This window comes from Felis catus, chromosome A1, assembly GCF_018350175.1.
Source record: "Felis catus isolate Fca126 chromosome A1, F.catus_Fca126_mat1.0, whole genome shotgun sequence".
Classification (NCBI taxonomy): Eukaryota; Metazoa; Chordata; class Mammalia; order Carnivora; family Felidae; genus Felis; species Felis catus.
Window position 1 is genome coordinate 52,644,857 of NC_058368.1, and position 27,835 is coordinate 52,672,691.

A 27,835-nucleotide genomic window follows, 5' to 3' on the forward strand; every position below is an offset into this window, starting at 1 on the left:
CTATTAAATGTACAATTATTTTACCACATTTTTATTGGAAAACAAGCATTTATCCTAATTTACAGGTTTAACCCAAAGGTGGTACATGACATTCCTTTTCATTAAGCTATTAGGGGAGTGACGAGTGATGGCGCTCAGCTCTAATTATCTTTAATGTAGTGTTTCAAATTGATCATGCATAATGCAATTACAAATCATAATTAAATTAATTTGTATTGATTTAAGATTTTATAAGTTGTTAATAACTACAGTGTCGTACATCTATTTCCATGAGCTGACATTAATATTTTCAAATGCCAAAGCACTTCCTCCTTTTTTCCTCCAATTTTGTTCTCGTTAAAAAGTTCACAAACATACTGGGTGTTGTATGGAAACCAATTTGACGATAAATTTCATATTAAAAAAAAAAGTTCACAAACTTGTCACTACTTTACGGCAGGGAAAGGTAACTTCAAAACCTTACAAGTAGAAGTCTGAGTATTTAAATAAGGTTTCTCCAAGAAATGATTTCTAATGCATTTGTAGCTTGAGGGTCTTCTACATTTAGAAGTATACATGTCTTTGAAACACCCTTGTCCTCCCCCATCCCCTGCCTATCCAGCCCACCACAGCTGCCTTCTTGGCTGGCTAGTAAGTCTTTGCACATCATACCAGCTTCTGATTGACTGACTCCCCAAAACCAATGGAAATGCAGAAGTCCTTTCTTCAGTATTACAGGGGGTGGAGAAGAATCTGGACGCCACTAGGAGGTTCAAGCAAACTTTAGCCAGCAACAAAACCCAGGGAGGTGGGCCTTCCTAGAGACTTCCCTGGTCTCCTCATAGTCACCACATTCAGGGAATAAAATTCCCTCAGAAATCTCCACACCTGAAGACAAAGTCCTAGTAGACATCTGTTCTAGTAGATGGCAGTCCAGGGAAAACCAGGAGCACCTCCTCCCCCTGTTTTTCTCAAGAACCGACGGGGAAGATGGGACAAGGAGAAGAGTAAGAAAAGAGTGGGATGGGTTAATGACTCGAAAAGCCCCCAGCAGTATGTTTTTGTAACAGGGACAAATATTGAGCAAATTTGCCAATTCGGTCTGACCTGTTTTGTCACATTCTAAAAAAGTATTCCTTCACCTCCTAAAACTGAAACTGTAAATCCAGCTGGACCCATGGCATAAACCACAGAGAGACATAATCTCCTCTATCCACCTTCCACAAGCCTGGCAACTGGGGGAGGGTAGATGGTCGCTTTCATGCGGAAGGGTGGGCCGAGAGTTGAAGGGGATATTTTAGTGTCCTTCTCTAAGTGTATAAAATGTCTTAATATTCTATGAGGGGGAAATGAAGCAATCAGATTGGGGGGCGAGGTGGGGGTTGGAAATGGAAGTGAAATGTCTATGAGAAAGGCTCAGAAGTTAATATTACGGGTAGAGTTTCCTCATCCCAGCGCTCCTCTCTAAGACGGGTCAGTAACAGGCACCTACTAAGCTTCAGGAGTGCACGGTCATAGCAAGTTGAGGCCGGAAGTCCCCTAAGTCCCCTGGTGGTCTTGGCGGAGCGCGAGGCTTGCTGCTCACTAGCGACCCCTCCAGCTCTCAGGGGGAAACAAGCCGATGCCCGAGAGCACCCCGACACTGGTCCCGGGCGCGGCGCCCAGCGCCTTTCCGAGGGTCGTCCCAGCAGGACAGTCCCATCCCGGAGCGCCGCAAGCCCCCCCGCCAGCCCTGCCCTGCGTGCGAGCGGCTCCGGAGCCGCGTGCTGGCATCGAGTTCCAGGGCAGCCCTGGCAAGGGAACTCGGACACTTTCGAGAAGAGCACCCCTTTCATCACCGCGAGACAGAAGCTGATGTCTCGGGGATCCTGAGAGTAAACTGAGCAGGAGAGGAAAACATGCGAACACCCAACTCAGGTGGAACCGACGCGGGGCTCCGAGGAAGGGAAGCCCAGCGAAGAGCGAAGGTGGAAGCAGAGGGTCCAAGGGGCTCCTCCCCTGTACTGGCCACCTTAGGCTTGAACTCTAACGTGCGGGGTCGAACTACCGCGACGGTTTCAGATAAAAACAAGCTTGAGCAATACTTTCTCTACACATCCCCTAGTTATTGAAAAGTACGTACACACACACACACACACACACACACACGCCCCCCTTCCCCCACCCCCCTACCTCCCTCCCACTCCCCCTCCCTGCCCCCCCCCACCCCCGGGCAAGAAAGCAAAAGCAAAGGGGGTCCAAAACTTGACTGGGTTGCCAGGCCCAGTTCTTCCCTTAGCCGAGGTGCAACCCAGTCTACCCCGCAGCCACCTTGCCAAGTAGGCGGGACTGCATCCATAGGACACGCCACGTGGACAAATGCAAGCGATCGGTTGTTCCAGGTTTCTGAGGCCTCAGCCAAGTCTCGTCACCAACTGGTAAAATCAGTTCTCCAGCCTGATTTCTGAAGACTTGTCTTTTGAGTCAAGCATAACAGAGGGGTCCCCGGTGGTGTCTCATTCTCCCCAACACTACACGGAAAAACTCCAATGGACCCTTGTCCCCTAGTCTAAGATTTCAGAAAGAATCTTGAGTTGTGAAGGGATCTTTGCATTAAAAGGTGCTGGACGGAGAAGGGGTAGGAGTGGGGCGGAACAAATATTTTCAAGCAATCTCCATACACATTGCTATATCGAAGAGTAAAATTAATTCAGTCAACACATTATTTTCCTTAACTCCAAATACTCAGAAATGGAAATACGGATTTCCTTGAACTTGAGTTACAACTTGGCAGTAGACTCAACACTCAGATTCAACCCTGAGCTTGAAATGCCAGCCATTAATTCTCCTGTGTGCATTGTCCCTGGGATGGTGATGATGAAGCCCTACCCTCCAGGAATTAGAACATTTTGGGGGAGGGGGGGAGAGGGGGATTCCATCCATAGAAGATTTAAGATTTAAAAAACAAGACTCTGGTTTTAATAAAGTCATACAACTGAGGCTGAATGTTAAGTGTTTGGAAAAAGAAGGTTTCGTATTTTGTGAGGTTTAGGGTGGGTTTCCATTTTTGGGTTTTGGTTTTTTTTTTTTGGTATCGGTATGTGTGACTAGCAGTGCGGGTTGTTAAGTTTCCAAGCAGGAATCAGCTTAAAATGCATGGATTCTATTATATGTACAATTTAATCACAAGGTATTTAAAATAGACATTTCCATCTAAAATCCAATCAGAAATCAACACAGTTCCTCCAGGCATTAGATGATCATCTCGATTTTGCATTTGTAAACTGGGAGAAATAAATGTGACTTGTGGATACCAAGAGGTCAAGTACGGCTGCTCAAATATTTTTCTTACAAAATGACGGATTTATTAGACAAATAAGTAGCCCGGCTGATGCAAAACCCCCAGTGATTGAATTTTGACGTTAAGTCAACAACAACTCGAACTACATCAGTGCTTCAAGATTTAGTTATGATGGTAGAGATTACTGAACAAATAAGAGCCAGAAATGAATACAGATTTCTGAGGATCTGCCCCTGGCACCCTCTTCTTGACATTCTCCTCCATATGCTTCCCCTCTCCAGACTGTATTATAATTAAAGGACTTGCCTGTGCCTTGTGATTGGAAAATAACTTTAAAATAATTAGGCATATTTTTCTGTTAAAAGCAACAACAACAACAAAAGAAACAGGCTCAGAGAGAAAGCCAATTGAGTTTCATTATAAATTCCCTCATGGCCTGAAAGTCACCCACAATTAGGAGGGAGGGAGCATGCAGTGGGTGCTGAGTTTTGTTTTGTAAATATCTTATTTTCATTAAGAATTTTGATAACCTACTCTCCTACCCTTTCCCCCCCTTTCTCTTAAACTGCTTTGTAAAAGAATTGAGGGCTTGGGCCATGTTAGTATCCCACTCGCGGATCTGAATCCACTGCTAAATAATTAAGCCGACCGTAGACTTTCAGGAGTATTTAGATTTCACCTTTCCTGGGTCAATGGCTCAGTTTCTCCCCAAAGCGGCAGACCCCAACCCCCCTTCCCGGGACTGGGGAGGGGGACTGGCCATGGTGCTGAAAATCCTGCGTGAATCTTGTGGGAAGGAAGGGCACTATTCATGAAGGCTTTAGCTCGTCATAAAAGGGGGCTTAAATAATTGAGATTACATTTAAGCATAAAACAGTTCATTTCTCATCTTTTCATGGAGAAAGGGGCTAATCTGCTCCTAGTGTGAAAATCTCTTTTATTTATTCTGTGTGGGACTTCCTGATTGCAGTGGAATTGGTGACTTAATTTCCATTTAAGTCTTCTTGAGCCAGCCAAGAACTCATTCCTTCTACCCTCTCTTTCTCTTATTCATCAATTTTTGGCCATAGTTTGTCCCCCCTATTCTATGGAACTGCTTATTTTGCAAGGATAAATCTACATTTGATTTTAAGGCTACATTTGATCAAGGGCTTGACACAATTTTTCTCTGTAGCTAGAAATTTGCTTTCTGGGTATCAAGACACAGACTGCTAGAGGCAACAAACTGGTACCAGATCTTTATCCCAGATTTTATTTAAATGCAGTAATAATTGTATTCTGTAAAATAAGTTGCCCATCCAGGCTCCTCTCCCAGTCTGCCATATTCTCCTCCCACGTATGCATATACCCATAATTTCTACAGATGTTTTCATATGCTGGTTTTTAAAATCATCTATTGTATTAGTTGTTTTCCCAAAAAAACCTGAAAATACAAAAATTGCTAACCCTACAATAGTAATAGAATTCATAAGTAGAAAGAAATGTTTCATAATTATTTGCCATTCCTCGGGATTAATAAGTTGTGCAATTGAAGCCCTTCTACTACTTCTCTATTCTTCTTCCTTTTTTTAATATTGAATAGTATCTTCAGTCCAATAATACATCTGTTTACAGTTTGCCTGAACTTGTTTCTGGATTTATATTTCAATATGCTCCTTAGGATGCAAAATTCCTGTCAAATTAAAGAGTGCTCATGTCTTGCCCGCTTCCAGCAAATCACTTGCAGCATCTAATAAATCCAGCTGGGGTTCCTTCCATAGCCCGATGCTGTTGAAATCATTATTGTCCTGCCTTGTTTCATGTCAGAGGCCTCTTCGCCTCATCTGTCATGAAACCAATTTCACTTTATTTACATCCATTTGCTAGTTTAATTACTGTGCTGATGAATAGCCTGAAGGAATTAAGTTACGAGTCTTTGGAAACCCAAAGCGACAGATATATGGGCTACCTTTTAACTACAGGGAAAGAAATGAAGGCCAGTGTGCATGCACCAAAATTTAAAGATAATAAGTGTTTCTGTCTACACAGCTACTCTTGAAATTCAGGATGATCTTGTTTTTATGTATTCATCATCTTCTGGATGAAATATAGTGCTTTAGAACCTCTCATATTTACAGATTCACTGCAGTTCTATACAATACCATTCTCCATTTTTTAATGGTTTTTTTGGTTTTGTTTTTCCAAAAGAGTTACAGATGATTTTCCAGCCAAACCAAATAATACAATGTGCTGGTGTTTTGGCACTTCCAATGTTAACCTTTCCTTGTAACTGAGAACCTTACTTCTACATAAACACAAATAGGTGCCTCTGTAAAAATTAAGAATATTTAACATATCCAATCTAATATACAGCATAAAGTATTCCATTAATATTCTATAAATAATGCAATAGATGACATTTATATAATTTTTGTTTATCACTGAGCACAATCTCACAAGTATCTTTTTCAATATATTTTTTAATCATAAATAAGAGCATTCTGCTCTCTTTTTTGCAAGTCCAATATAATAGAGTCCTATGAATCTACGTTAATGACAGATGTTTTATGATACGGATGTATAATCTATGCTTTCAAATATATATATAAGTAGTCAATCATTTGCATATATATTTTAAAACCTATGATCAATAAACTTTTTGGTCATTCCATTATACTATAAATTAACACTGTAAATAATGCCTACTAATAATGACATTAAAAATCATTTTCAAGGGTATCCTTTCCTAAATTTTATAATTATACACTTTGAAACTTAAAATTGATAATCCAGAATTAAGTCCTCATATGGTTCATCATCATTGACTACCAATTAAAACAATAACAATACCTTAATTGATATTTGATTTTATATTTTCTGTATCCCCAGGTAGCATCACACATGAAAACAATGCAACTTTTAAATCTAAGTGTCTATATGTTTTCCTTTCATTGCTCTGTTTGTGATTTTAACATCAGCACTTTCATGTTAGGTTATGGCACATGAAAAATATATTCACCATTTCAAGAAAGAATGTAATTTTTTTCTTATAGACTCAATGTTTCATTCACCTGTAGCAGACTTACTCATCTATACCTTCTCCACGTTGAGGACATAATTACTTCTAAGGTTGTGCAAACTTTCTAAACTATTTATCTAACCGAAATTTGTTTTTAACATTCAAGGACAAGAGATAGTTCTAAACAAAGCAGAAATGAGAAAGATGGGAGTTTTAAATACTTTCTCATTTCCTCTCCCGTTAAAAGAATTAAATACTTTTTGTACCCTGTAGACTCTGAAGTTTCATTGATCATAAAGCCAGCCTGAAGAAAGGGATAAAAATGTAAACACTTTATATTTACTCTCAGAAGAACTACGGTGGTGAAAACTCTACTGTATACATAGATCTGTATTAATAAATTACATATTCATTACAAATGCTCCAGGTGCCTCCCTCCACACCCCCTGCCATCCCCTAAACACATATTTGCCCCATTCCCCCTCCCCCTCTACTTTTAATAAAGCTCATCTACAAAACAACCTATATAACAAAACAACATTTTTTTGTATCAAGTCTTTCTTATAAAAGTTTTGCGATAAAGGAACCCTAAACAAGATCTTTCAGATGAAATTCCTTTCTAATAGAGCCAGATACTCTTTCATTTCTTCTAGCAGAGATTTATGAACAGTCTTTAACTCGACAGAAAAAAATTTGCATTGGTTGAATCTTTAGCTATTTTTATTCATTTTTAATAAAAGAAATGGGAATGATGGGGGTTTAAAACGCTTTCTCTACCCCTCTTCCCCTCCCCCATTGCTCTCATTCTCCCCCTTTCGAAGACCCTCTCCTCCCTCTCCAGCTCTTTTTGATTAATAGATCCATGTGGCTAACGGCCTGACATATGGTGTGCGAAGCAGCTTGAGATAGTACCTTAGGCATCCCCTACGGCCATTAACATATTAGGGGCTTATGTGCAGTCAGACAGTCAGACCTCATCGAGAGCCGGCGTTTTCAGAAAGGCTGCACCCCAGAGCTGTTTGATAGAGAGTTTCAATAATGCACCATTCTTCAATTTTAAGCATTGCTTCTAGTGCTGAAACACTGGGACAAAACCAGAATAAAGTTTAGAAATGAGACTCAGTTACATTCAACAACAACAGTAAAATTGTGCCTACATCTGTTTGTACATGGATATGCACGTGGAGATACAGCTTCAAGCTCACAAACACACGTCAGCTCCTGAGTATTATCAGTAAACAGGCAGCGTCGTCTGCCTGGATTTATTTTGTTTAAAGATTTATTTTGTTTAAAGTCCTCTTTATGCCAAAAATACTAACAATGCGATTACAGAACAGTTACTGATAGGGATGATAAAGCAAAAATAAAATACAGTAGAATGTTTAAGAAATAAACTCCTCTGCATCATGTAGCTTGATGCTTTTCCCTCGTAGAAGAACTTAAGTGCATTTTTACATCTGTAGCTTTGAAATAAGAAAAAGAGGAGGAAAATAATGAAAATTTTAACTTTAAAAGATGTGATAATATTTTAGATACATTTGCAGATCAAAGCTCTTGGAAAGGTAACTATTCTTGCTCTACAAAACCTGGAAGTTTACAAACAAAAGTCTTGACAATAACTCTGAAGGTGGGGAAAGCCTCTAGGATATATATATATATATATATATATATATATATATATATATGTGTGTGTGTGTGTGTGTGTGTGTGTGTGTGTGTGTGTGCATACACACACACATATACATCTGGTGAGGGAGATGATATACAAAATCAAAGAAGGCATCCCACTTGAAGCTTATTTCATTCACTTTAACGGTTTAACGGCATAACTGAAGCTAGAAATTCGCTTTACCCAACGTTCTTATTCCAGCCTCCTGCTGATAAACCACTGTACCCCTTTTGAACTGTACTCTGGCTGTTTGCTTGGCAAATAAATGCTGTTCCGCCCTATTAAACCTTTTAGGTAGTTTCATCTTCTGATTTCTCAAATACAGAGCTAATAAGGAGGTGCTTTGATGCTGTTTTACTTTCAAACTATAGCCTCGAGGCGTTGAAACGCGCAAAAGGTAACCGAAAAAGTAAATTGCCACGAGCAAGGCGCACCCTCCCTTTCAAAATCGCTCCGACCCTGTGCAGTGCACTGCGTGGCAGCCGAAAATCGCCTGTTCCTGGGCAGAACTACGTCCCGTCGGCAGCCCCTGGGGTTCTGAACCCGCGCCACGTTACCAGGGGGATGAGGAGAGGGGGATGCACTTTTAAGTTTAAAAGCCCTAGGATCCCTTGGGGGAAGAGAAAAGCAGAGGAGGTAGAGACTGGAAAGCTTCTCAAAAGTTGATTCTAGGCAAACAAATATCAGATGGGAGTGAAGATTAAGATACAACAACTTGTTTAAGCAGCTAGTAATAAAACTTTTGCATGAGGCGTGGCGGCGATGCGCAATAGTCTGCTCACAGGGGCTCAGCCGGCTCTCAAACACCGGGCTCAGTTTACATTTTGGAGGGAAGACCCCCGCGCGCGTTCATGCCTCGCACACACTTGATTCTCGGAGGCACGCGCACACACATACACGCACACACGGACGCACGCGCGCGCGCGCACACACACACACACACACACAATCCCTTAGTTGAACATAAGCAAATGAAACAATCGAAACATATCTGTTTTCTTTAAAACTGGGAAGAAAGAGACTCTCGCTCAAAGGCGTTTCATTTCCTCTCATTTAGGTACATTTTCAGAGGAAATGCACGCCCCCGGGAGATAACTCTCTGCCCAAGTTAAATAGGTCCTACCTGCTTTTTAAAATGCCTGCATTTCCATTGCTAACTCATAAAACGTATTTTAAGCAAGATAGTTGAGGTCCAATCTCAGCCTCAGAGCCCCTTGTTACATTCTGCTTCTCTTTCTCTTTCGTTCATGACAACGCTTTCGTAAAGTCGCATAAATGATCAAAATTAACATAAATCATTATTAGTTATTAGGATTTGCTCTAAATTACACTGTGAATATCGCACCAGCCCCATCTGCCGCCCCTGCTCTCGCAGCAATAGATTGCAGATAAAATAAATGTCCTTACCCCATTAGAAGGTTCCTGTCTCTGTAGCCAAAAGCCAAACAAAAGCAATAAATACCGGGCTTTTTCTCTCCACTATTCAGCTGTGACTCTTTTCATCAGCTCTTCCTCTAGAAAAGCTCGATAGCTGTCTGAAAATATTGCATTTTATATCACCAAAGGGCGATTAATATTGCATTAACTGTATTTAACATTTTTTAAGCACGAGTAATCTACAATGAGTTGGTTTCTGTTAATCGGTACGGGGGTATCAGAACTACTGCAGACCGCTTAAAATATCCGTATAAGCATATTATTTGTCTCACACTTTGTTTTGTTTTGTTTTAAATATACTGTTAGAGTGTAGCGCGCAATGTTTGAAGTGGAAGAAGCCTTGCTAATGGTCTGCTTAAAGTATTCTGACACTGACTGGAGACAGCCAGGTCCCTGCCTTCATTAAATGTTTATTGTCAACACTTGGCGGGGGCGGAGGGGGTACAGGGTGGGAAGAGACTGGTGAAAGTGTATTTCCTCGGCTGGAAATCGTCAACACTTTGTTTAATTCTGATCCATGCCTACAAAAGTTTGTGTACATTACGCTGCACTAAAACCAGGAGTCAGAGTTACCAAACTTTTGTTTGTAATTCATTTTACCTAACCAATGCGGGCAGTCTGTCTTCCTCCTCCCTCCTTCCATTTGCCACTTCTCTGTCCTAGCTCTCTCTTAGCATCCTTAGTTTCCCTTCTGGTCTTCCAATCCTCTTGCCTTTGTAAATCAGAGAGAAGCGACCTCCGGGGCATTCCGGCTTGGGGCTGGGAAGGGGACTGGGCGCTTTTTGCAGGGGCAGGACGCTGGACGCACGAATTTGTGCTTTGCCAGCTTCTCTTGGACCGAGATTTTTCAACCTCCGTTTTGCGACCCAGGATTCTACTTAATTCTCCCGGACGGAAGCAGAGTGGCCAGGCTTCCTCGCACCCTGGGTACAAATCGTTGCCTAATAAACTCAAATCCATAACAGGGCTTTGATGGTGTGCACCTTAACAACAACAACCAAAATCTAAGGTCTCACTCCTCCCAATTATTATTTAAATGTAAACCAGTTTTGGAAGTTTCTTGGTGTTTTAAGGCGTCCAGTTGACTTAGGCAAACTGTGGGGAGGAGAGTATTTTTAACCTCGGTAAGACACTAGTCCCTTCCCTTTTCTCTCGGGACATCTTCAAAGGCACTTACATGGCGGGAGAGGACCCGAGAGCGCCTAATTACCAGCTGCGGAACTCCAGCTCAGCTCACGACAGGAACTAGAGCACGCAGCGCGCATGTGCGAGCTCGGCGCGCCCCCAGCGCACACCGTGCGCGCCGCGTCCGCCCCGCGCTCTCCCCGCGGTCCGCGCCCCGCGCGCCACCTGCCACCGCTGCGCAGGCGCGCCGGGCGACTGGGCCTTGGACCGCTGGTCGGTCAGGGCGTTTTGCGGCCAGGCCAAGTCCCTGCCTGGGCCTGCCGGCCAGCGGCTGTCCCGCCGTCCGAGAGAAACTGCGGCCTCGGGTGGCTGGAAGCTTCCAGGCCGCGAGTCTCCCGGCAAGCGGTGGAAAGGTGCAGACCCGGCGTCCTGCGGTCGCTTGGCGGAGGCTCACACGCTTGGGGCGCTGGGATTCCCCGCGCGGACGGCCCCGGGTGGGCGGGTGTTTCCATCGCAGAGGGAGAACCCTATACGGGTCGGGGGAGGGCGGGTCTCTCCTGGCTGCAAATTATGACCCAATCAGCTCTGCCTGTGGTTTGAAACGGCACCCGCCAATCCACCCGCTCAGAAGTCCGAAGTCTACCCCGGATGACAAGTGAGCTGCGGACCGCGGCAGCTGGAGGGGAGGGAGCAGCCCCACGAGGAGGACGCCGAAATAACTCCCTGAGTCCAAGGGGCGCTTGTCCGCTCCAGTTTTGAGGCCCTTCCCCGCCGGAGCCCAGCCCTACAGATCCTCCAGATTCGGGCCGAGGGAGAGGGAGGGCTGCCCGTCTCCCATCAAGCTGACTTGACAACAATTATGAAAGTTTTAATTAGCTTCTTGTTATCATTCATTTTATTAATTTCCAGAACTCTCAAGCCATGAATTATTCAAAGGGCAAGGCAACCGGAGCGGGGCGGTCGCGCGCCCCCGCCGCACGTTCCCGGCCCGGCTCCGGCAGCGCCGCTCGACTGCCGCCCCAGAGGGCGTGAGCCGGCCCGGCGCCGCCAGCCGCGGTGGCGCGAAGGTTTGATCAAATATTAAATAACGTAATTATTGCGACAAGGCTTATCTCGCAGGTGGAAAAGAGGCTCCCCGCGAGAATTAGAATTCGGCTGCTATTTTTTAAAAAATCAATTAAGCTTGCGGTCTCCTTTGAAACCGCCGGCGAGCTCTACGTGGCTCTCTCATCGTGGGGCTAAGACCCAGGCGCCAGTAACACCGATAAGCAGAACCGTACCAGATAATAGATGTGGTCATCACCCGTATCATCCCGCTGGCCACCAAGGCAGCTCGAATGGGGTGGGGAACACTGCTTTTTAGCCAGAGTCAGAACTCGCAATTCCAACTTCAAGGACTCGACTATGAAAGCTCATCCCTGTTAAAGATGGAGCAGGGATGCTTCATGCAGGGTTGACGCGAGGGGCCCGGGCGACAGGGCAGAGGGCGGTGGGCGCGAGCTGGCCAGATGAGTCCTGGGGCTAGGGCGCCCTGGTTTCTCTTGGCGTGGCTACGTGTGGTAACGCGACCGAAGTAGTCTTAGTATCACAAGAAAGTAAAAATCGATACAGTCACGGCAGTGGGTGCCTACAGTTTATTTATGAGAGTGTAATCTAAGTTGAGAGCAATTCAGAACACGCATTAAACAATCTATTCAGAAGTTAGTTGATGTGTCTTGAGGACATCATTTCTTAGACCTATAGAAGAGCAGGACCCTGAGCTAGGGCTGGGGAAAAGAAGAAATTTAAAATGAATGGATGACATAAACGTTGGCAGGTGCATTTCATGCTTGCTTTTCTTTTGCCCTTTCTACTCTTCTACCGCCTGGATTTCCTGAGAAGCTGAAATATAAACGGAGCACAAGTCCCCCACTGTCTCCAACTTACTTTAAGATTATTTTTTTAATGTATGGGAACCACACATTTTACTATTTCCACTCACCGTCTGGTTTCAGAATCTGCTTAGAGTGGTTTTTCTTCACAACCAGAAAACTTTGAAAGGACAGCTACCGCTGAGTGACCAGCCTTTGCACCTGCTTAAGGAGGACGTTTGCTTGCTTCTTCATAAATTGACAAAGGTGTCATAGAATAGTCTTATTATTCCTTCCCGCAATACACAGATTCACTCACTAGATAGCAAAGCATTTCTTGTTTTGCACAGTTTCCTACTACATAAAATAGGAAACTCTGCAAAGCATGTGTTTTCGTTATGTTTTATTAACATAATATTGTCTTTTTATTTGGTAAGGATTTTACTTAATACAAAACAAATGCTTAAGTTCTTATTACATACATTGGTCATCATTATATAATACAAATGTATTTGCCTGCAACATTCCTGTTTGGAACAGATTTAAAAAAAAAAAAAACAGCCTTTGTTAAATCTTTTCATTTGTTCATTCCTGGTTCTCCAACAATGAAATCCGGTCATACTTTCCTATAAAATAATGGTTTGTTTGCTTCTTTTTTTACAAATGCATTTTATTAAAAACTTTGATGACATTTCAAGTCAACAACAGAAACAAATCAATTTTGATGGAAGAGATCTATTTTTAAAAATACCTCTAGTGCTTTTTTTTAAACATTAACAACTGTTTAAAATCACAGCTTTTTAAATGTACTATTCTGTTTTGAACATCAAGTGTTTTGTTTCACAGATTTGCCGGTGAAATTAAAAAGATTTGGCTAAAATAGGATGATGTCAGAAGATATAATCCCAGCTATTAAGAAACTTTGTACATTTGGCATCTGATTTAGTCTTGGGTCACCAGGAAATAAAGTATCTCTGGTCTTTCTGGAGCAGTAGGTGGCACACTAAATGTTCCAAACGAACAGAAGCATTTGACATGGTGGCTGGGCAGATCAGTGGATGATTTTTTTTTAATATTTATTAACTTCCAAAGGAAAGTCATTTACTTTTTAAGAAATGTTTATAGGCTAGGATAACATACACAAACCTTCAAATGCCTCTTTCCCTGAACCTCAATTTAATTTGGGGGGGGGGGGTACCTGGTTATTTATTACCTCCCAGCACTCTGAAATGAGGGCTGTGGTTTAAGAGTTTCTGTAGTTCAAAAAAAAATTGATAAACACAGGCAACTAATATAGAATTCATTTTATTCAGAGCACCGCTTTTCACATGAGTTATCTGAAAGTGAATTCTGATTCAGCAGAAAAATACATCATTCTCACCCCTTCCTCACTTTTTATCCCCCTTTCAATATCCTCCCCTGTATTTGTGGTTGAATTGAGTCTTGTTTTCTGACCGGCTCTACCAGGATTTGGCCCAGTATAAACAAAAATGCACCCAAATCATAAAACTGCTCTTCTTTCAGTTATGTTTTATTTGTAAGCATACTGGGACACATCCCCCTGTTGTATTTTGGCGCACAGAAATGGTTCTAATAGAAGTGGGGAGGGGGGAAAAGGTAATAGAGCAAAGACATAACCAAGGAGAAAGCTCAGCAGACATAACATGGACAGGTAGATCAATCCGTGAGACATTTCAGGATTAACACTGGCAGTTTGTAACCACTGTGTGAGTGTGTGCATTAAAGAAAATATTTACAGTAATCTTCCTTTTTTTCCCCTCTTCCTCTAAATACAAGAATATGACAAGAATGTTGTGTTTTCGGTGAAAACAGGCAGTAGACTGTGAAATCACACTATCCACAAAACGGTCTATCAGAAAGCTAGCCCAGTTTAGTGCTCAGTTTCAAATGCATAGAATGTTTGCGCTGCAAACAATGATATACAACGTAATTAAATAAATAATGCCTAACCAGAGTGAGACCTAATTGTGTTTCTTTCTGCACCTTTCAGATCATGCATGATTTCAGTCTTGTTAAATGGCAGAGTTTTCCTTTCCTCATTTGTCCGGTTTTTAATTTTTTAGTTCTTATTAAAGGATGGTAATAAACCATCTCCACATGAGATCGAAAGAGTATCTTGTGCACCAAGCACGCATTTTACCTAACCACCTTCAACTGTCTTTCTCTTTTTTTTTAATCCATCAGTTCATAAAGTATCTTGATTATTACTATGAAATACTATACATGATTTTCTATTTGGGAGACTGATAGTGCAAATTAAAGTTCTTGCTACCCAACATTTATCCCCAGCAATAAATTACTTTTGAATAATAATAATAGTAATAATAATAATAATAATAATGAAACACAGTTGTTCTGCTTTCCACCCCAACATGCAGACCCCTTTGAAACAAACAGAGGGCTTTAAACCTGTCTTCCTCTCTTCTGGGATTTAGTTGATTTTTCTCCCAGCCAAGTCCTGCTCCAATTGAAAGCAGAAACTTCTCGGATTTCAACGATTTCATGTTCTCTAAAAGAGAAAGAAAGGGTACCTAGAAGAGCAAGACGGGTCTTGTTCTGGGGAGAAAATGGGACAGAGTATCTCTCCTAGTGTCTTCCACCCCATCAGTCTAACTGAATCAATGGGGGGCGGGAATCAGTAGGTAGTTTAAAATAAACCACACTAAAAAATAAATGAAGGGGCAGCACGGTCCATGGGGAGGGGGGGCCAGGGAGGGGAGGAAGCTTATTTTGAAATAATGTTTTCCAGATCTTAGATACAAAAGCAAACATGAAAAGAGAAAAACCTTGCTAAAATGGTTTTACTTCACTAGAATAAAATACTTCGGGACCCCTAAATTCTGCCTTTTAGTCAGCTCAAAGACTGTGTGTGTCTCTCTCTCCCTAACCGTCCCCACATGACAGTGACCAGGCCACAGTAGAGGCCAGGTCACCAGAAAACTTGGGACCCCTGAACAGCCACCCTCCCCCTTTCACCTGTGCTCCCACTCACTTTCCAGCAAATGGAGAGCAGCTATTGGATTCTCATTGGAAGCGAGAAAAATAAATCAAAGAGGACAGGGATGGGGTGGAGGTGACACTTGGAGGGAAAAAGTAAACACTGAGACAGAACAACTAGCTTCGCTACCCAGAATTTCACCCTCTGGTTCGTTTAGTTTTCGGTTTTTAACTCAGTTCATGTATGTAGGGTTGGGGTTGGTGGTAATAATGGTGGTGCTCTTTTTTCTCTTCCTTAGGGGGTAATGAAGCTGCAGAATACGGCTCCCCAGACTTAAGTTACTAAAGCATTTTTTCTTTGCTTTTGTTCTGTTTTGTTTTAGTTTGTCTTTATTTGTCTAGGTTTTTTTGTTGTTTTTGTTTTTTTTTGTTTTTTGGTGGTTGGTAGGTTTGTTTTTGTACGTAGTTCCTTGGTCCCCAGGAGATTTTGACAAGTGTCTCTGGTCAAAAACAGTCCATTTCCCTACTCTTCCCCACTCTCCCCCCACCCCAACCCCCAGAACCAACCTGCTCCTCAAAACCCCTCCTCCAGTCTCCGCTTTCCTTCCCCTCAACTCCCCGCTCACCCAAAAGGTCCCTCTTTTTCCCCCACCTGGCTCTTGGGTGTCCACACCCAGCACCCAGTCCTCTTTGCTGTGGAGGATCAGGGGCAGAGGGAGCACAGAGAGGGTGGAAGAGAGTGCTCGAGGAGGGACTCCCCAAATGCAAGCAGGATAACGGACACTCCAAGTCTAGGGGGAAGCAGGCCCAAAGAAAGCTCCCGAAAAGCCCCTTCAGCTCCCCGCTCTGCCCCGCCCCGCACCTCCCACCCCCTCAGTAAGTGGCGGAGAATTTCATCCGCTTCTGCTTCTGTCTCTGGTTGCAAAACCACACCCGCACCACGTTCTTTTTGAGGTCCAGTTTCTCGGCGATGGCGGCGATCTTCTCGGAGGAGGGCCGGGGTTGTACGGCGAAGTAGGCCTCGAGGGAGCGCTTCTCCGGCGCTGCGATGGAAGTCCGCTTGCGCTTCTTCTCGCCGCCGTTGAAGAGCTCGGGCTTGTTCATTTTCTCGCGCTGCGCGCCCTCGGCCTCCTCGAGCCACGCCTGCAGGATGGGCTTGAGCGCGATCATGTTGTTGTGCGAGAGCGTGAGCGACTCAAACCTGCAGATGGTGCTCTGGCTGAGCGAGCCCACGCCCGGGATCTTGAGGTTGGCCAGCGCCGAGCCCACGTCGGCCTGCGTCACGCCCAGCTTGATGCGCCTCTGCTTGAAGCGCTCGGCGAACGCCTCGAGCTCGCGCGGGTCCGTGTCCGAGTCGCAGATGGACGCCAGGCCCGCCGCGCCCACCACGGCCGCTGCCGCCGACGCCGCCGCCACCTGCCCGGCCGCCGCCGCCGCCGCCGCCGCTGCCGCGCCGTGGTGCGCCGCCGCCGCCACCAGCCCGGGGTGCGGCAGACCCGACGGCATGTTCATGGCGGCCGCCGCCGCCGGGTGCGACAGGTGGCCTAGGCCGTGCATGTGCGGATGCGGGTGCGCCGAGCCGCCGAGCAGCCCGCCGCCCGGGCCGCCGCCGCCGCCCCCCGGGCCACCGCCGCCGCCGCCGCCCCCGGGGCCGCCGCCGCCTGGGCCGCCGCCGCCCCCCGGGCCGCCGCCGCCCCCCGGGCCATCGTGGGCGCCGCCGCCGCCGCCCGCCGCGCCCGCACCACCCGCGCCGGCCATGAGCGCGAGCGAGGGCGACGAAATATGGTCCAGCAGGTCGCCAGGCTCGAGCGCCTGGTGGTGGTGGTGGTGGTGGTGGTGGTGCGCCAGCGGCACGGTGGACGTGGACGTGCATGGCACGCTGTTCATCGTGTGGTACGTGGCGTCTGGCTTGAATGGGTGGCTCTTGCCCTGGGACACGGCGATGTCCACGGCCGCCAGCGCCTCTGCCCGCGCCAGCAGCGTTTCGTCTAGGCTGGCGAAGAGGTTGCTCTGCAGCTGCAGGCGACACAAACCAAACCAAAACAAAACACACACGCACACACAAAACAAAAACAAAACAACAACAAAAAAAAAGCAGAAACACAAAACAAAACCACACACAAGCCGGAAAGCACAAGCAAAGGGCAAACCAAACACAAAGCAACCAAAATAACAATAACGGGGGTGGGGATAGTGGAGAACAGGAAAGACGGAATGGGGGCACATTGGGGACGAGACAGGGGGGATAGATGAGTGGGGACGTATGTGTGGGGAGGGGGACAGATGCAGGGGAGAGGGGAACACAAGAACACATTCCGGGAACCGGCGTGGGAGACCAAAAAGGAGGGGGAAAAGAAGAAGAAATGGAGATGTAACTCGCAGCTGGGGACCCGTGTCACGCACCCGAACACGCACAGAGACCGCCTTTCCGAGGCGTGAAATTAACAGAGAAAGTGGAGGGAAGTCGAGAGTCACGGCCCCGGCGCTCCCCACTCTGATAGCAGGCGCCCGACACAGAGGCAGAGGCGACGGGAACACGACATTAAGCGCCACTGGACAAAACGTCCCTCGCAGCGGGATTCCTCTAAAAATCCCTGCCCGCAAATCCCCGCACCTGGACCTGTGCGCACACCAGCACCCGACATGCAGTGTCTCGGAGACGGGGAGGGGGCAGGCGCGCGGGCCGGGGCCGCGGGCGTGGGGCGCTTACCGGCGGCGTGGGTAGGCAGGCCCGCCGGATGGCCTCAGAGCTGGAGTGCAGCGACGGGTACTTGTGCTCAGGGAGGGTGGGATGCATGGCAAAGTGAGGCTGCTTGCTGTTCATAGACATCATCTTGATGGCTTGGCATGTAAATCCACAAACACTCCGAAAGTCTGCCGGAAAGTGCGCACGCCGGCTCCCCCGGCCTCCCTTCGGAGGCTGCAGCCGCGGCGGCTGGCGGCACGGAGGCGGCGGCCGCGCCGGGGGCTGCTGCTGCTCCTCTGCTGCCGCCGCTGCCGCCCGGCGCTCCCTTTGACCGTGCAGAGCGCCGCGCACCGGCCTCGCGATCCCACTTCTCCTACAGCTCTAGCCCCGCGCGCCGACGGGATGCACTCCTCTTACACCTGAGCCCCACTTCTCGCGGCCGGTTCGGGGAGCTCTCGCGAGAGCTCCCGGCCCCGCAGCGCTGACAGGCATCAGCTGTCTCTGTCTGTCTGGCGCGCGCTCTCTCTCTCCGCGGCGCCGTGCGTCTGCGCGCGCGCGCGCGCTCTCCCGGCCGCGACAGGCGCTTGGGAGCCGCTCTTATAGTGACCACCAGCAAGGACAGCGCAGGTGATGCACCTGTAGCTACCCGGGCATGCGCACTTGCACGCCTCACCTTTCCCACCGCGGCTCTGGAAAGATCAAAAGGGCTAGCTATTGTCTGAGGGTACGCACCTTTTAGGGGGAGAAAGACAAGATGCTCACAAGCCCGGTGGTGTTTTCCCTCTCTCAAACTCTCCCCCATCCCCACCGCAAGCCCTGAATATATGCGCATTACTTAGGCACACCTCCACTCCGGGATGTCTAACAAGCTGTTATATAATGTATACAGCTGGATATTTGTATGTTAAATTATGCCCGCGCATTCCTCTGTATACAGTATAAATAACAACACAGAAATGCAGAAGACGCTGTCTTTTGCTGCAAGAACCCGTTTCTTTCAAGGTTTATAAATAGGTTCCTGGAGGATAATCGCGGTGACAGACATTTGTTTGAAGCAGTCAGACGCTATTGATTTCCATATAATTTAATTTCCTCCGCATACTTTGTTGTTGTTGTTGTTGTTGTGAATATAACTGTGTCAGGCACCGACAGTGACAGCCACTTAGGAGCCACAAGGAGCGTGTGCGTTCTACCAGGGAACCGCTGTTGAAATGAAATTGTGCATTTCTCTTATTGTTTGTCTCCTTTAACCGTGTACAAACCCACATTTCAAACGAGCTCCGGGTGATCTGAGGCTTCTAGTAATCAAAAGGAAAAATAGTTAACAGGGTGTTGTTGGGATCCTTTCCTCTCCTCAGCGTGTACACACACACACACACACACACACACACACACACACGCACACACACACTTTATGCTGGAAACTCCAGAAAAGGAAATTGCTTTAGAGAAAAAAGAATAAGATGTTGAAAAGAGAACTTTCTTTTCCCTTCCATCGTTTTGGCTTCTTTGCTTCTTATCTCTGCCTCTCTCTCTCCCTCCCTCCGTGTGTGTGTGTGTGTGTGTGTGTGTGTGTGTGTGTGTGTTTTCTCTTTTCCAATAGGAGATAGGATCAAGCCAGTTTATAGGAAAATGTGATTAAAATATTAATTCAAACCAACTTGAAAGAAAGAAACCTAAGCTCTGATCCGGACTTTATTTTTTATGTATGCTCTTATTGTGAAATCAAAACCTAAGAAGAATGAATCAATTAGCCAACCTGTTATATGGCCCTTGTGTGGCAGGCAGATCAAGGGCCTCCCGTGAGAACCACAGTTCAGGTGCCGAGTCCCCAGGGATACAGCACTTGCCCCGGGTGATAATAACAGCCCAGATGCTATCACTTCTGTGGCAAGAGAGCTGGAGAGCGGCAAGAGGCTACTTATGGGAGGCAGAGATCAGATAAATAATCTTTCTGGTCCTTCTCACATCAAAGAGGTCTGTATTTCTACCGCAGAGCCGATCTTATTTCTATAAACCTTAATTTGAGTTCGCGTGGATCTTTTCTTCCAATAAACGCATCCGTATTTATCATATATTAGCACTCAATACTCAAATTCCAAGAAGAGCCCACAGGCGTCACCATGGCTTTTTCTTTCTTTCTATTCTTTTCTTCTACCCTCCACCCCCTTTGCAGCCAGAGAGGGGAGTAAGAAAGATGTTCACTTGCTGGTGTGAGGAGCCGCGTTTCCATCCATTACGTAGTCCCTGGGGAGTGCTAAATGCAACTTTATCTCTGCAGGGAATGGAGAGGAGCAGGACTTCGCTGGAGGGAGCGAGTGAGTCCTAAGGTAGTCGCCGCCCCGGGTGTCCAGGCTTAACCTAATCCTTCTTGACACCCCTCGCAGCGGTTCCCCGAGCTCTCTCACTAGGGGAAGGAAGGGTCCCACAGAGGGCGAGCGCCTAGATCCTGTCTGCCCCCCAGGGAAACGCTGGCCTTTAGGGACCCTGAAGCGTGCACAGGAGACAGGATTTCAAACAGCGCAGGTTAGGGCTGGGTGGACCTCCAGAGAGCGAGGCCAGCCCCTGAGTACCGGAAGCTCATCTCTGCTCACACTACCACCCTGGGAGGGCACCAGGAAATCCAGCGGGGAGACCCCCTGACAGAGATCAGAAGTTCACCGCTCCCACCCCCCACTCATCTCCTAGTTCACATTTCTTTGGACACCTTTCTTAAGACAACACCTAGGGGTGGGGCCAGACCTCTGCCCAGAATATCTCAGCTTTTCCCGGGGTTAGAAATAGGAGGGCTATGGGTTCAATTCCCAATCCACCCCCCAACCAATGGACTGGAAGCCCATTTAGGGCACATCCGTGTCCACCATGGTACTTAGCAAGGTGTTTGTCACAGAGTAAAAACGCCCCATGAAATAATGTGTGTCTGGGAAGGAAGACAAGGCAGATGGAGGGGCAGGAGTAAAAGCCAGAGAATTCAACAAGCCAAGGTTAATGGGGTGGGGGGGAGAGCTAGAGGAAGATCACTGAAGGGTCTCCTCTCCTCCTAAAAAGGAGATGAAGACTGGGCCAGAGGGGTGTGTTGTCCCCACACAGAGCTGTAAATCTGGATAGCAGCTTGTTCTTTTTTTGGAGTTCAATTATTTCATCTCTCCCTCATTTACTTTTTACTTTCCTTTCCTTCCTCAAATGCTTGGTAATCACCAGTCGGGGCCAGGGCAAGACACTGGAGAGAAAATGAGGTATAAAATATGGGTATCTGCCCTCTAGGAGGTGGCAGTCTAGGAGAGTGGGGCAGCCCTAGGTGAAGAGGCGTTTGTGGTATAGGTGTGACAGGTACAACGAGAGGGCATTGTACAGAAATACGGGACAGTTTGGGAGATGATGCTGGGATACTTATCTTGCCACATCCCTGCCGGGCCTCAGCTCCAGGCTAGAGAATGGGGCATAGTGGCAGGTCTGCAGGCAGTTCCTTGGTCCTTCTCTACTTACCCCAAGGCTGAAAGAAAAGGGTGATGGACTGGGGCTCACCAATATGTTACTGCTTTGTTTTCCTGGATTGGCAAGCTCAGTAACTAGCTGGCCCCTGCCTGTGCTAATGATGCCCACATGGGGTCTGAGCCTTGGCATAGATTCCTGGAAAGATTCCCCCCACCTTCCTTCTCCTTGTTTAATGACCACCACAGATTCTCCCCTCCCCCTAGCTCATAGCTTTGCATTTTATCAAGAGGGGGATAATGAATGCACAGCTATTGATTTCCAAGGAATTTCCGCCCCCAGGGATAGGGAGTCTATCATCTGGATCAGAGACACATTTCTTTCCCTCATTAATTAATTTTCTCCTCCTCCTTTGGCAGGCCCCACTTCACATCTCCTTTGGCAGCTCCTTCCTCCCCCCCCCCCCCCCCCCCCCCCCCCCCCCCCAGCTCAGAGAGCAGAGATTCCTTGGTTGGAGTGAGGGCCAGCACTGCTGGGAGTGAACTCTCCTAGCCTTGGACACCCACGCACCCACCCACCCACCCACCTCTCCAGCTCTGGAGAGAACGCCTGACAGCTGCTGCCCGCTGGGGCTACCTTTCTCCTTCCAAAGGGGTACGGGGAAAATTAGCACTGGACTCCGCAGCCACTACCTGCACGCATACACACACCTATGGGATTGGACCCGAGTTATTTGTTCGTTTTCAGGGACAGGGTTTTGGCCCTGAAGAATGTCTACTTAAGTGCGTGGAGGTTGTGTGTGTATAGGGAGGAGAGGATCGGGCCCCGGGTTCTAGCGTGAACCCAGAGATCTGGCGCTACCTGCAGGCCGGCCACCTCGGGTTCTGGCGCCTGGAGCAGGAGCTCTGCACCTGCCAGATTTGGGGAGCCACGTTTCCCGCGGGCACTTGCCCAGTTTTGAAACTAGGCACATTGCACAGCGCAGTCAGCACTCTGCGCGCAGAGAAAGCCCCCAGAGCCCAAAGCTGGCCGGTTGCAGAGGCCGCTTGGGTTGTTTTTAAGCAGTGTGAAGGGGCAGGCCCAGAGTAGGGGCGGGGGTCGGTTCTCCGAAGAGGAGCAGCACTTGGGTGGGCCCTGCACCCTCTTGCTCCGACACTTTCTGTCTGAAGGGTGGAATGGAGGAGCTGCTGGTGACTGTACTTTCGCTTCCTCTCCCGGCCGCCTTCCCGGGCCAAGCCTGGGCTGCCTCTCAGCGCTTCCCTCGCGCACGCCGGTCGCGTCTCTCCTGCTGGCAGGGGCCCGGGATCCTCGCGGGTCCTGCCGGGGTCCTCAGACCTCCTCCACGCAGACCGCAAGGCCGCAGCACCCACCGGGGCCGGCGCTTGGCGGTGGCCCTACCCTCTAGCCAGCTCCAGGGCCCAGCTCTGCCCCAGCAGCGAATTCAGAGTCACGTCCTTGCTGGCAGGAGCTCGGAGATTTCCTGAAGGCCCTGTCCTCCCTTTCGCGCCCGGCCCGCGCCCGGCCCGCACCCTGGGCTGCTTGTCTTGCCCCCAAAGCTGAAGGGGGTGAGTTATAGAGGCCCACGGTGATCTCCCGTAAGGATCCCGCCCCGCGTTCAGACCGGATTCCAGATGGGACCTGAGGAGAAGGTTCTTGAGGGAGCCGGTCGAAAACCTACTGTTTTCTTTCTTCTGGCCGTTTAATTCAAGTGCAACTTCCGTTGGGAACATTTTCCTGGATGTCGACCACCCCACCCCGAGATGATGCGCCCCCAGTAAAGTTCACTGCCGGTCACTATCACTCTTGGCGTTACACGTGGAGATTATCTGTGTTTCTCTGTATCTATCTATCCATCCATCCGCTCCACCTTAATCTTAATCTCTCTGTGGACTTAAAACCAACCTACCTTGTGAAAGATCTGCGGGTGAGGCCGGACAACTACATCTCCATCCTAACAGGGGCATGGCCTCCCCCGCCCGCTAGCTGCCAGAACCAGTTACGCTGTCCGGGTGAACAATGTTGTATCACTAAACGGGGCCACGCGCCCGTGTGGTCTAGATCCCAAGAGGAGGCAAGTCGCCCCCGCCCCACCCAGGCTCTTTCAAAACTGGAAGAGCGCGCTGGTCAGAGAAGGGGTTCGAGGTCCCCGGGTTAAAAACAACAACGAACGAACCAACTCTACAGCAGGCACTCCCGCCAGTGACCCTATGCGACGAGATGGAAATTCTGTCGCCTTCCCTCGGCTCAGCCGCCTGCCCACCGCTGCGACTCGGACGCACGCAGGCCCCAGGTGGAGGGAGCTCCGCTGGCGCAAGTGGACAGCAGAGGACCCCCGGCCCTCCACGAGTGCGGTTCCGGGGACCCGGAGGCTGGCGCCCATCGCCCTCCGCAAGCTCAGCTCTGCCTGCTGGAGCAGGATCCCTAGGAGAGCCGGGAGCCGCCGAGGAAAGCGCGAAGCCGCGAGTCCAAGCGCCAGAAGTGCGGAGTTGGGTCCTGTCGCCGGGCTCCAGCGCTCGCCGGCGCCGCCGCCAGCCGCCCCTCCTCCTCGCCGCCCGCACAAATCAAAGCCCCTTGCGAGGGACTGGGAAATAGTTGCCTTGTCATGTAACACATTGCCCTGATTTATTATAAAATTTTAACGAAATCATGCATATTTTAACAGCCTTTAATCACTGCATGAAAATTTAATTCATGGACTGTAGCGCGTTTAAATAAATGAAGTGTTAATTCATTAGGATTAATTAATTTGTTAAAGGATTGTGTGCAAGGTTAAGGTGGAAAGAAAACTCTTTGTTGGTTTCGCGTCTTAATCGCCAGGTTTCGGGAGTGGTAATAAAATGAAAGGAAACCTCAAAGCAAGTCGTTTCTTCGGGTGGGGTCTGGGCGGGACCAGCTGACAGCGCCCTCGAGAGCGCGGGATATTCCGGCCCGAGGGGCCTGGGCGGGTGGGTCCCCCCCGGGGCACTGGGGGGGGGGGCGGGGGTTGGGGGAAGAGCAGCACTGGCTGCGGAAATCCCGGAAGGCTGGGTTCCTTGGAATCAGAGAGAGGAAAGGGGGCTCAGAGCCGAGGCTAGCGGGCTAGACCTCACCTCCCCACCTTCAGCACAAAGATGACCCTGTGAGTGAAGCGAGGTCGCGCCTTCCGGCCCTCGAAGCGCAAAGCCTCGGCTTAATGGACAGATGATGGGCCAGCCATGCCACCTCCTGAGCCTTCCAGCGCCCAGGGAGTCACTGTCTCGCCATCAGGCCGCCGGCCCTGGCGGCGAGGGCGAGCTTAGAGCCTCAGGAGACGCTTGGAAAGAGGAGGCGGAGCAAAGCCAAACTTGCAAGCTCAGGCTGGAGCAATCTAGAAACCTTTCTCAATCAGGAGCCTTGACATCAGAGAATGGGTCCTTCAGCATCTCTTCTGAGACGTCTGCTAAACAGGTGCTCCTTCAAGGATAGCGGACGAGCAAGGGACGTTCTTTTCCGCACCGAGCTCTTATTCATCCTTAAAGACCCAAAGCTAACAGCACTTCCGGTAAGATGCCTGATTTCCTCTCTGCTCCAACCTACCCCCAACACCGACTTTTTCTACTCACCACGTTATTAGAATCAAAAAGGGCCACAACTAGCTCCTGTCCTCATAGAAAGTCTCATTTACATGCCTAAATCATTGCCCTTGGGAACTGGATCTTTACACCCCCAAATTACAAGTGTCACACAAGGCACACACTTCTTTCTCCACAGTTGGTTGATCCAAGGACCATTTCTTAGAGGGGGGTCTGCTCCCTGATAAGACACAGCAAGCCTAAAAATCTACCGTTTCATGAAGTGGAACTTCAAGGTATTTCTAGGCTGCATCTGTCACATAAAACTGAAGATCACCCTAGCTTGAGCTCCAGAAGGGTTCTTCTTAAAAGAAATCTGCATCTTAATAGATGTTTCCTCGCTCAGAGTGGGGTTCCGAGAATTAGGCAATAAATGTTCACTATGCACTCTGAGATCATTGCTTAAAAGGTTTTCTCTCTGCCAAGTATTATTAAAAGGGTAGGGTTACATCATTACAGGCAAAGACAGTGTTGTAGGACTCGCACAAATAGGAATGAAAGACCTTATGAGGCTTTGGGAAATACTTTTAATCTAATAAGCCACATTCCATAAAAGTTAAACTGTTATCTCAGTTTGATGTTCTACAAGTGTCATTCACAGGTACAAAATCTAGTGTATGTATTACACTTTGAATAACTGAAAACCATTCAAGTATTAGAAACAAGTTTCTGAAACAGCTTAGGGTGTAAGACCAAAGTTCTTCCCTTGTTCAGTGGTACCTTTAGTTTTGAACCAAATGTAGATACGAAAGAGATTATAGAAATACAAAGTATATTTGAAATTTAAGGGACTATAAATCTTAAAGTCTCCCATTTTCAGTTTTAGTCTCAAAGGATCCATTAAAACAGGAAAAAGACATGTCATTATGGACAGAATTAAGATTTTGAAAATTAAAAGATGAACACTAAAGGTCATGTGAGAACAAAATCTAGCATCACGTCACATTTCCTTAGCCATTACATTTTAGATGAGCAATCAAAAGATGCTGTTTTTATAGACATGAACTGTTAGTGTCTGCTTCTCTTATCAAGAGTGCATCTTTTTCTAACACAGCCTCTCAGTAGGGAGAGGCTACATGTCAGAGTTAATGTGAATCTTTCTACAGTTAAAAGTGGCACACAACTCCCATCCTTGAGTTTCTACCTTAGTAGTGGAGTTAGACCCTGGAACACTGGCAGGAATTAAATGCTACTTGAAAAGAAACATGCTAATACTTCTAAAGTAGTACTTTAAAAAGAATCCTTGGAAATTTCAATTCCATTCATCCTTTGGCCTACAAATGCGAACTCTCATGCGTGGGGGAGGAAGAGTACAAGGTCTGGAGTCAGAGGCCCAGCTCTAAGACATGGTTCTGTCCCATTCCAGCCACGTAATCACTAATCTTCAATTCACTTATTTGTAAGGTGGGGATAAGAGTTCTTGACTCACAGAGTTTGAAAAGAGGATTATTAGGAAATAAAATTTAGCAAAGTACTTGGTTTCAATAGAAGTTTTTGTTTTGTGTTTACAGTGTGCATATAATAGATGTACTTGAAAATACGAAACCACTGTACTTATTATGATATATCAGATTATGGTAAAAGAGTACAAATGAGAATATGTGATTAAAATAAAATCCTGCAGGGGTGGCTGAGTGGCCCAGTTGGTTAAGTTTCTGACTTCAGCTCAGGTCATGATCTTGTGGTTTGTGAGTCTGAGCCCCACATTGGGCTCTGTGCTGACAGAGCTCAAAGCCTGCTTCAGATCCTCTGTCTCCCTCTCTCTCCACCCTCCCCTCTCCCCTCATTCTATCTCCCTCTCTCTCTCAAAAATAAACATTAAAAAAATAAAATCCTGGAGGTTATTACCTTCAACTGAAAAAGTCACAGGTTTAATTTAATACATGAAATATTGTTTTAGGAAGGATGGAGCAAGGTTTCTGAAGCAGCTGGGAAATACTCTGGTCCAATATAGACACTAACCCTGATGAGGCATTAGTAAATCAGGTTACACATTCTGGATTGCCATGGCACACTGTCAGTTTACACTGGATTAATGAATTTAAAACTGACACATTCATAGTGAAGAAGAGTTACAGACAGAATTAGAGTCAGGCTTACCCCCAAGTTTACTCTGTGATTACTGAGAAAAATTGTAGGTTTTTATATTTAGTGAAATTTCAAATATATTTACCACATTGTCAAAGACACCTAAACTATTAATATCTCTAAGAGTATCCATTAACATATCAAAAGAAAAAATACCACACAAATACTTATTGGAAAACATACATGATAAAATAAAAATGATGCTTTACATTAGCTTTTCTTTTGGGCCCTTATTATTTCCAAAAGTGGAGGGCATGATTCTTCAAATCATAAAACTGATTTGTTATACTTTTATGGTTTTATTGAATCCTTAGAATCTATTATAACAGGGGTCAGCAAATTTTTCTGTAAAAGGCCAAACAGTAAATATTTTAGGCTTTGTGGGCCATACGGTCTCAGTGGCAACTATTCAACTCTGCCACTGCAACGCAAAAGCAGTTACAGATATTACGTAAACAAATGAGTGTAGCTATGTTCTAATAAAGACTTTATTTAGAAACACTGAAATTTGAATTTTATATCATTTTTCTGTATTAGGAAGTATTTTGGATTTTCAAAGACCATCAAAAAGCGCAAAAACCATTTTTATAGTTCACAGAACTTCCTTCCACAAAAAAGAGGTATAGGCCAGATTTGGTCCATGCTCCATAGTTTGTCAACCCCTATATTATCATGACCAATTAAAAATTACAAGTTTTACTGGTCTTTATAGGCTAATTCAATATCTGAGACACCATCAAGGA

The 27,835-nt window shown here is 46.8% G+C and overlaps 1 protein-coding gene and 1 long non-coding RNA gene across 12 annotated transcripts in view; both read right to left on the bottom strand.

The window, feature by feature from the left end:
• Positions 1 to 11,004, bottom strand: part of LOC109498710 — a 93,668-nt gene extending 82,664 nt beyond the window's left edge. For 4 of the 11 annotated variants that reach the window (XR_002741636.2, XR_006595849.1, XR_006595850.1 and 1 more), the window contains exons 1-3: positions 10,541 to 11,001; positions 9,334 to 9,461; positions 7,170 to 7,340 (exon numbers count right to left, since the gene is read on the bottom strand). This is a non-coding gene — a long non-coding RNA (uncharacterized LOC109498710). Of the gene's footprint in view, positions 1 to 7,169; positions 7,341 to 9,333; positions 9,462 to 10,540 lie in introns of all 11 variants that reach the window. The other 7 variants (XR_006595852.1, XR_006595846.1, XR_006595857.1 and 4 more) reach the window with 6 other exon arrangements.
• Positions 11,005 to 12,104: 1,100 nt separating this feature from the next.
• Positions 12,105 to 18,729, bottom strand: POU4F1 (POU class 4 homeobox 1). Its single transcript, XM_023252424.2, has 2 exons — positions 18,007 to 18,729; positions 12,105 to 17,312 (listed from the first exon to the last, which is right to left on the bottom strand). The coding sequence occupies exons 1-2, from the start codon at positions 18,127 to 18,129 to the stop codon at positions 16,170 to 16,172; spliced, it is 1,266 nt and encodes a 421-aa protein (XP_023108192.1). The 5' UTR covers positions 18,130 to 18,729; the 3' UTR covers positions 12,105 to 16,169.
• Positions 18,730 to 27,835: the final 9,106 nt, after the last annotated feature.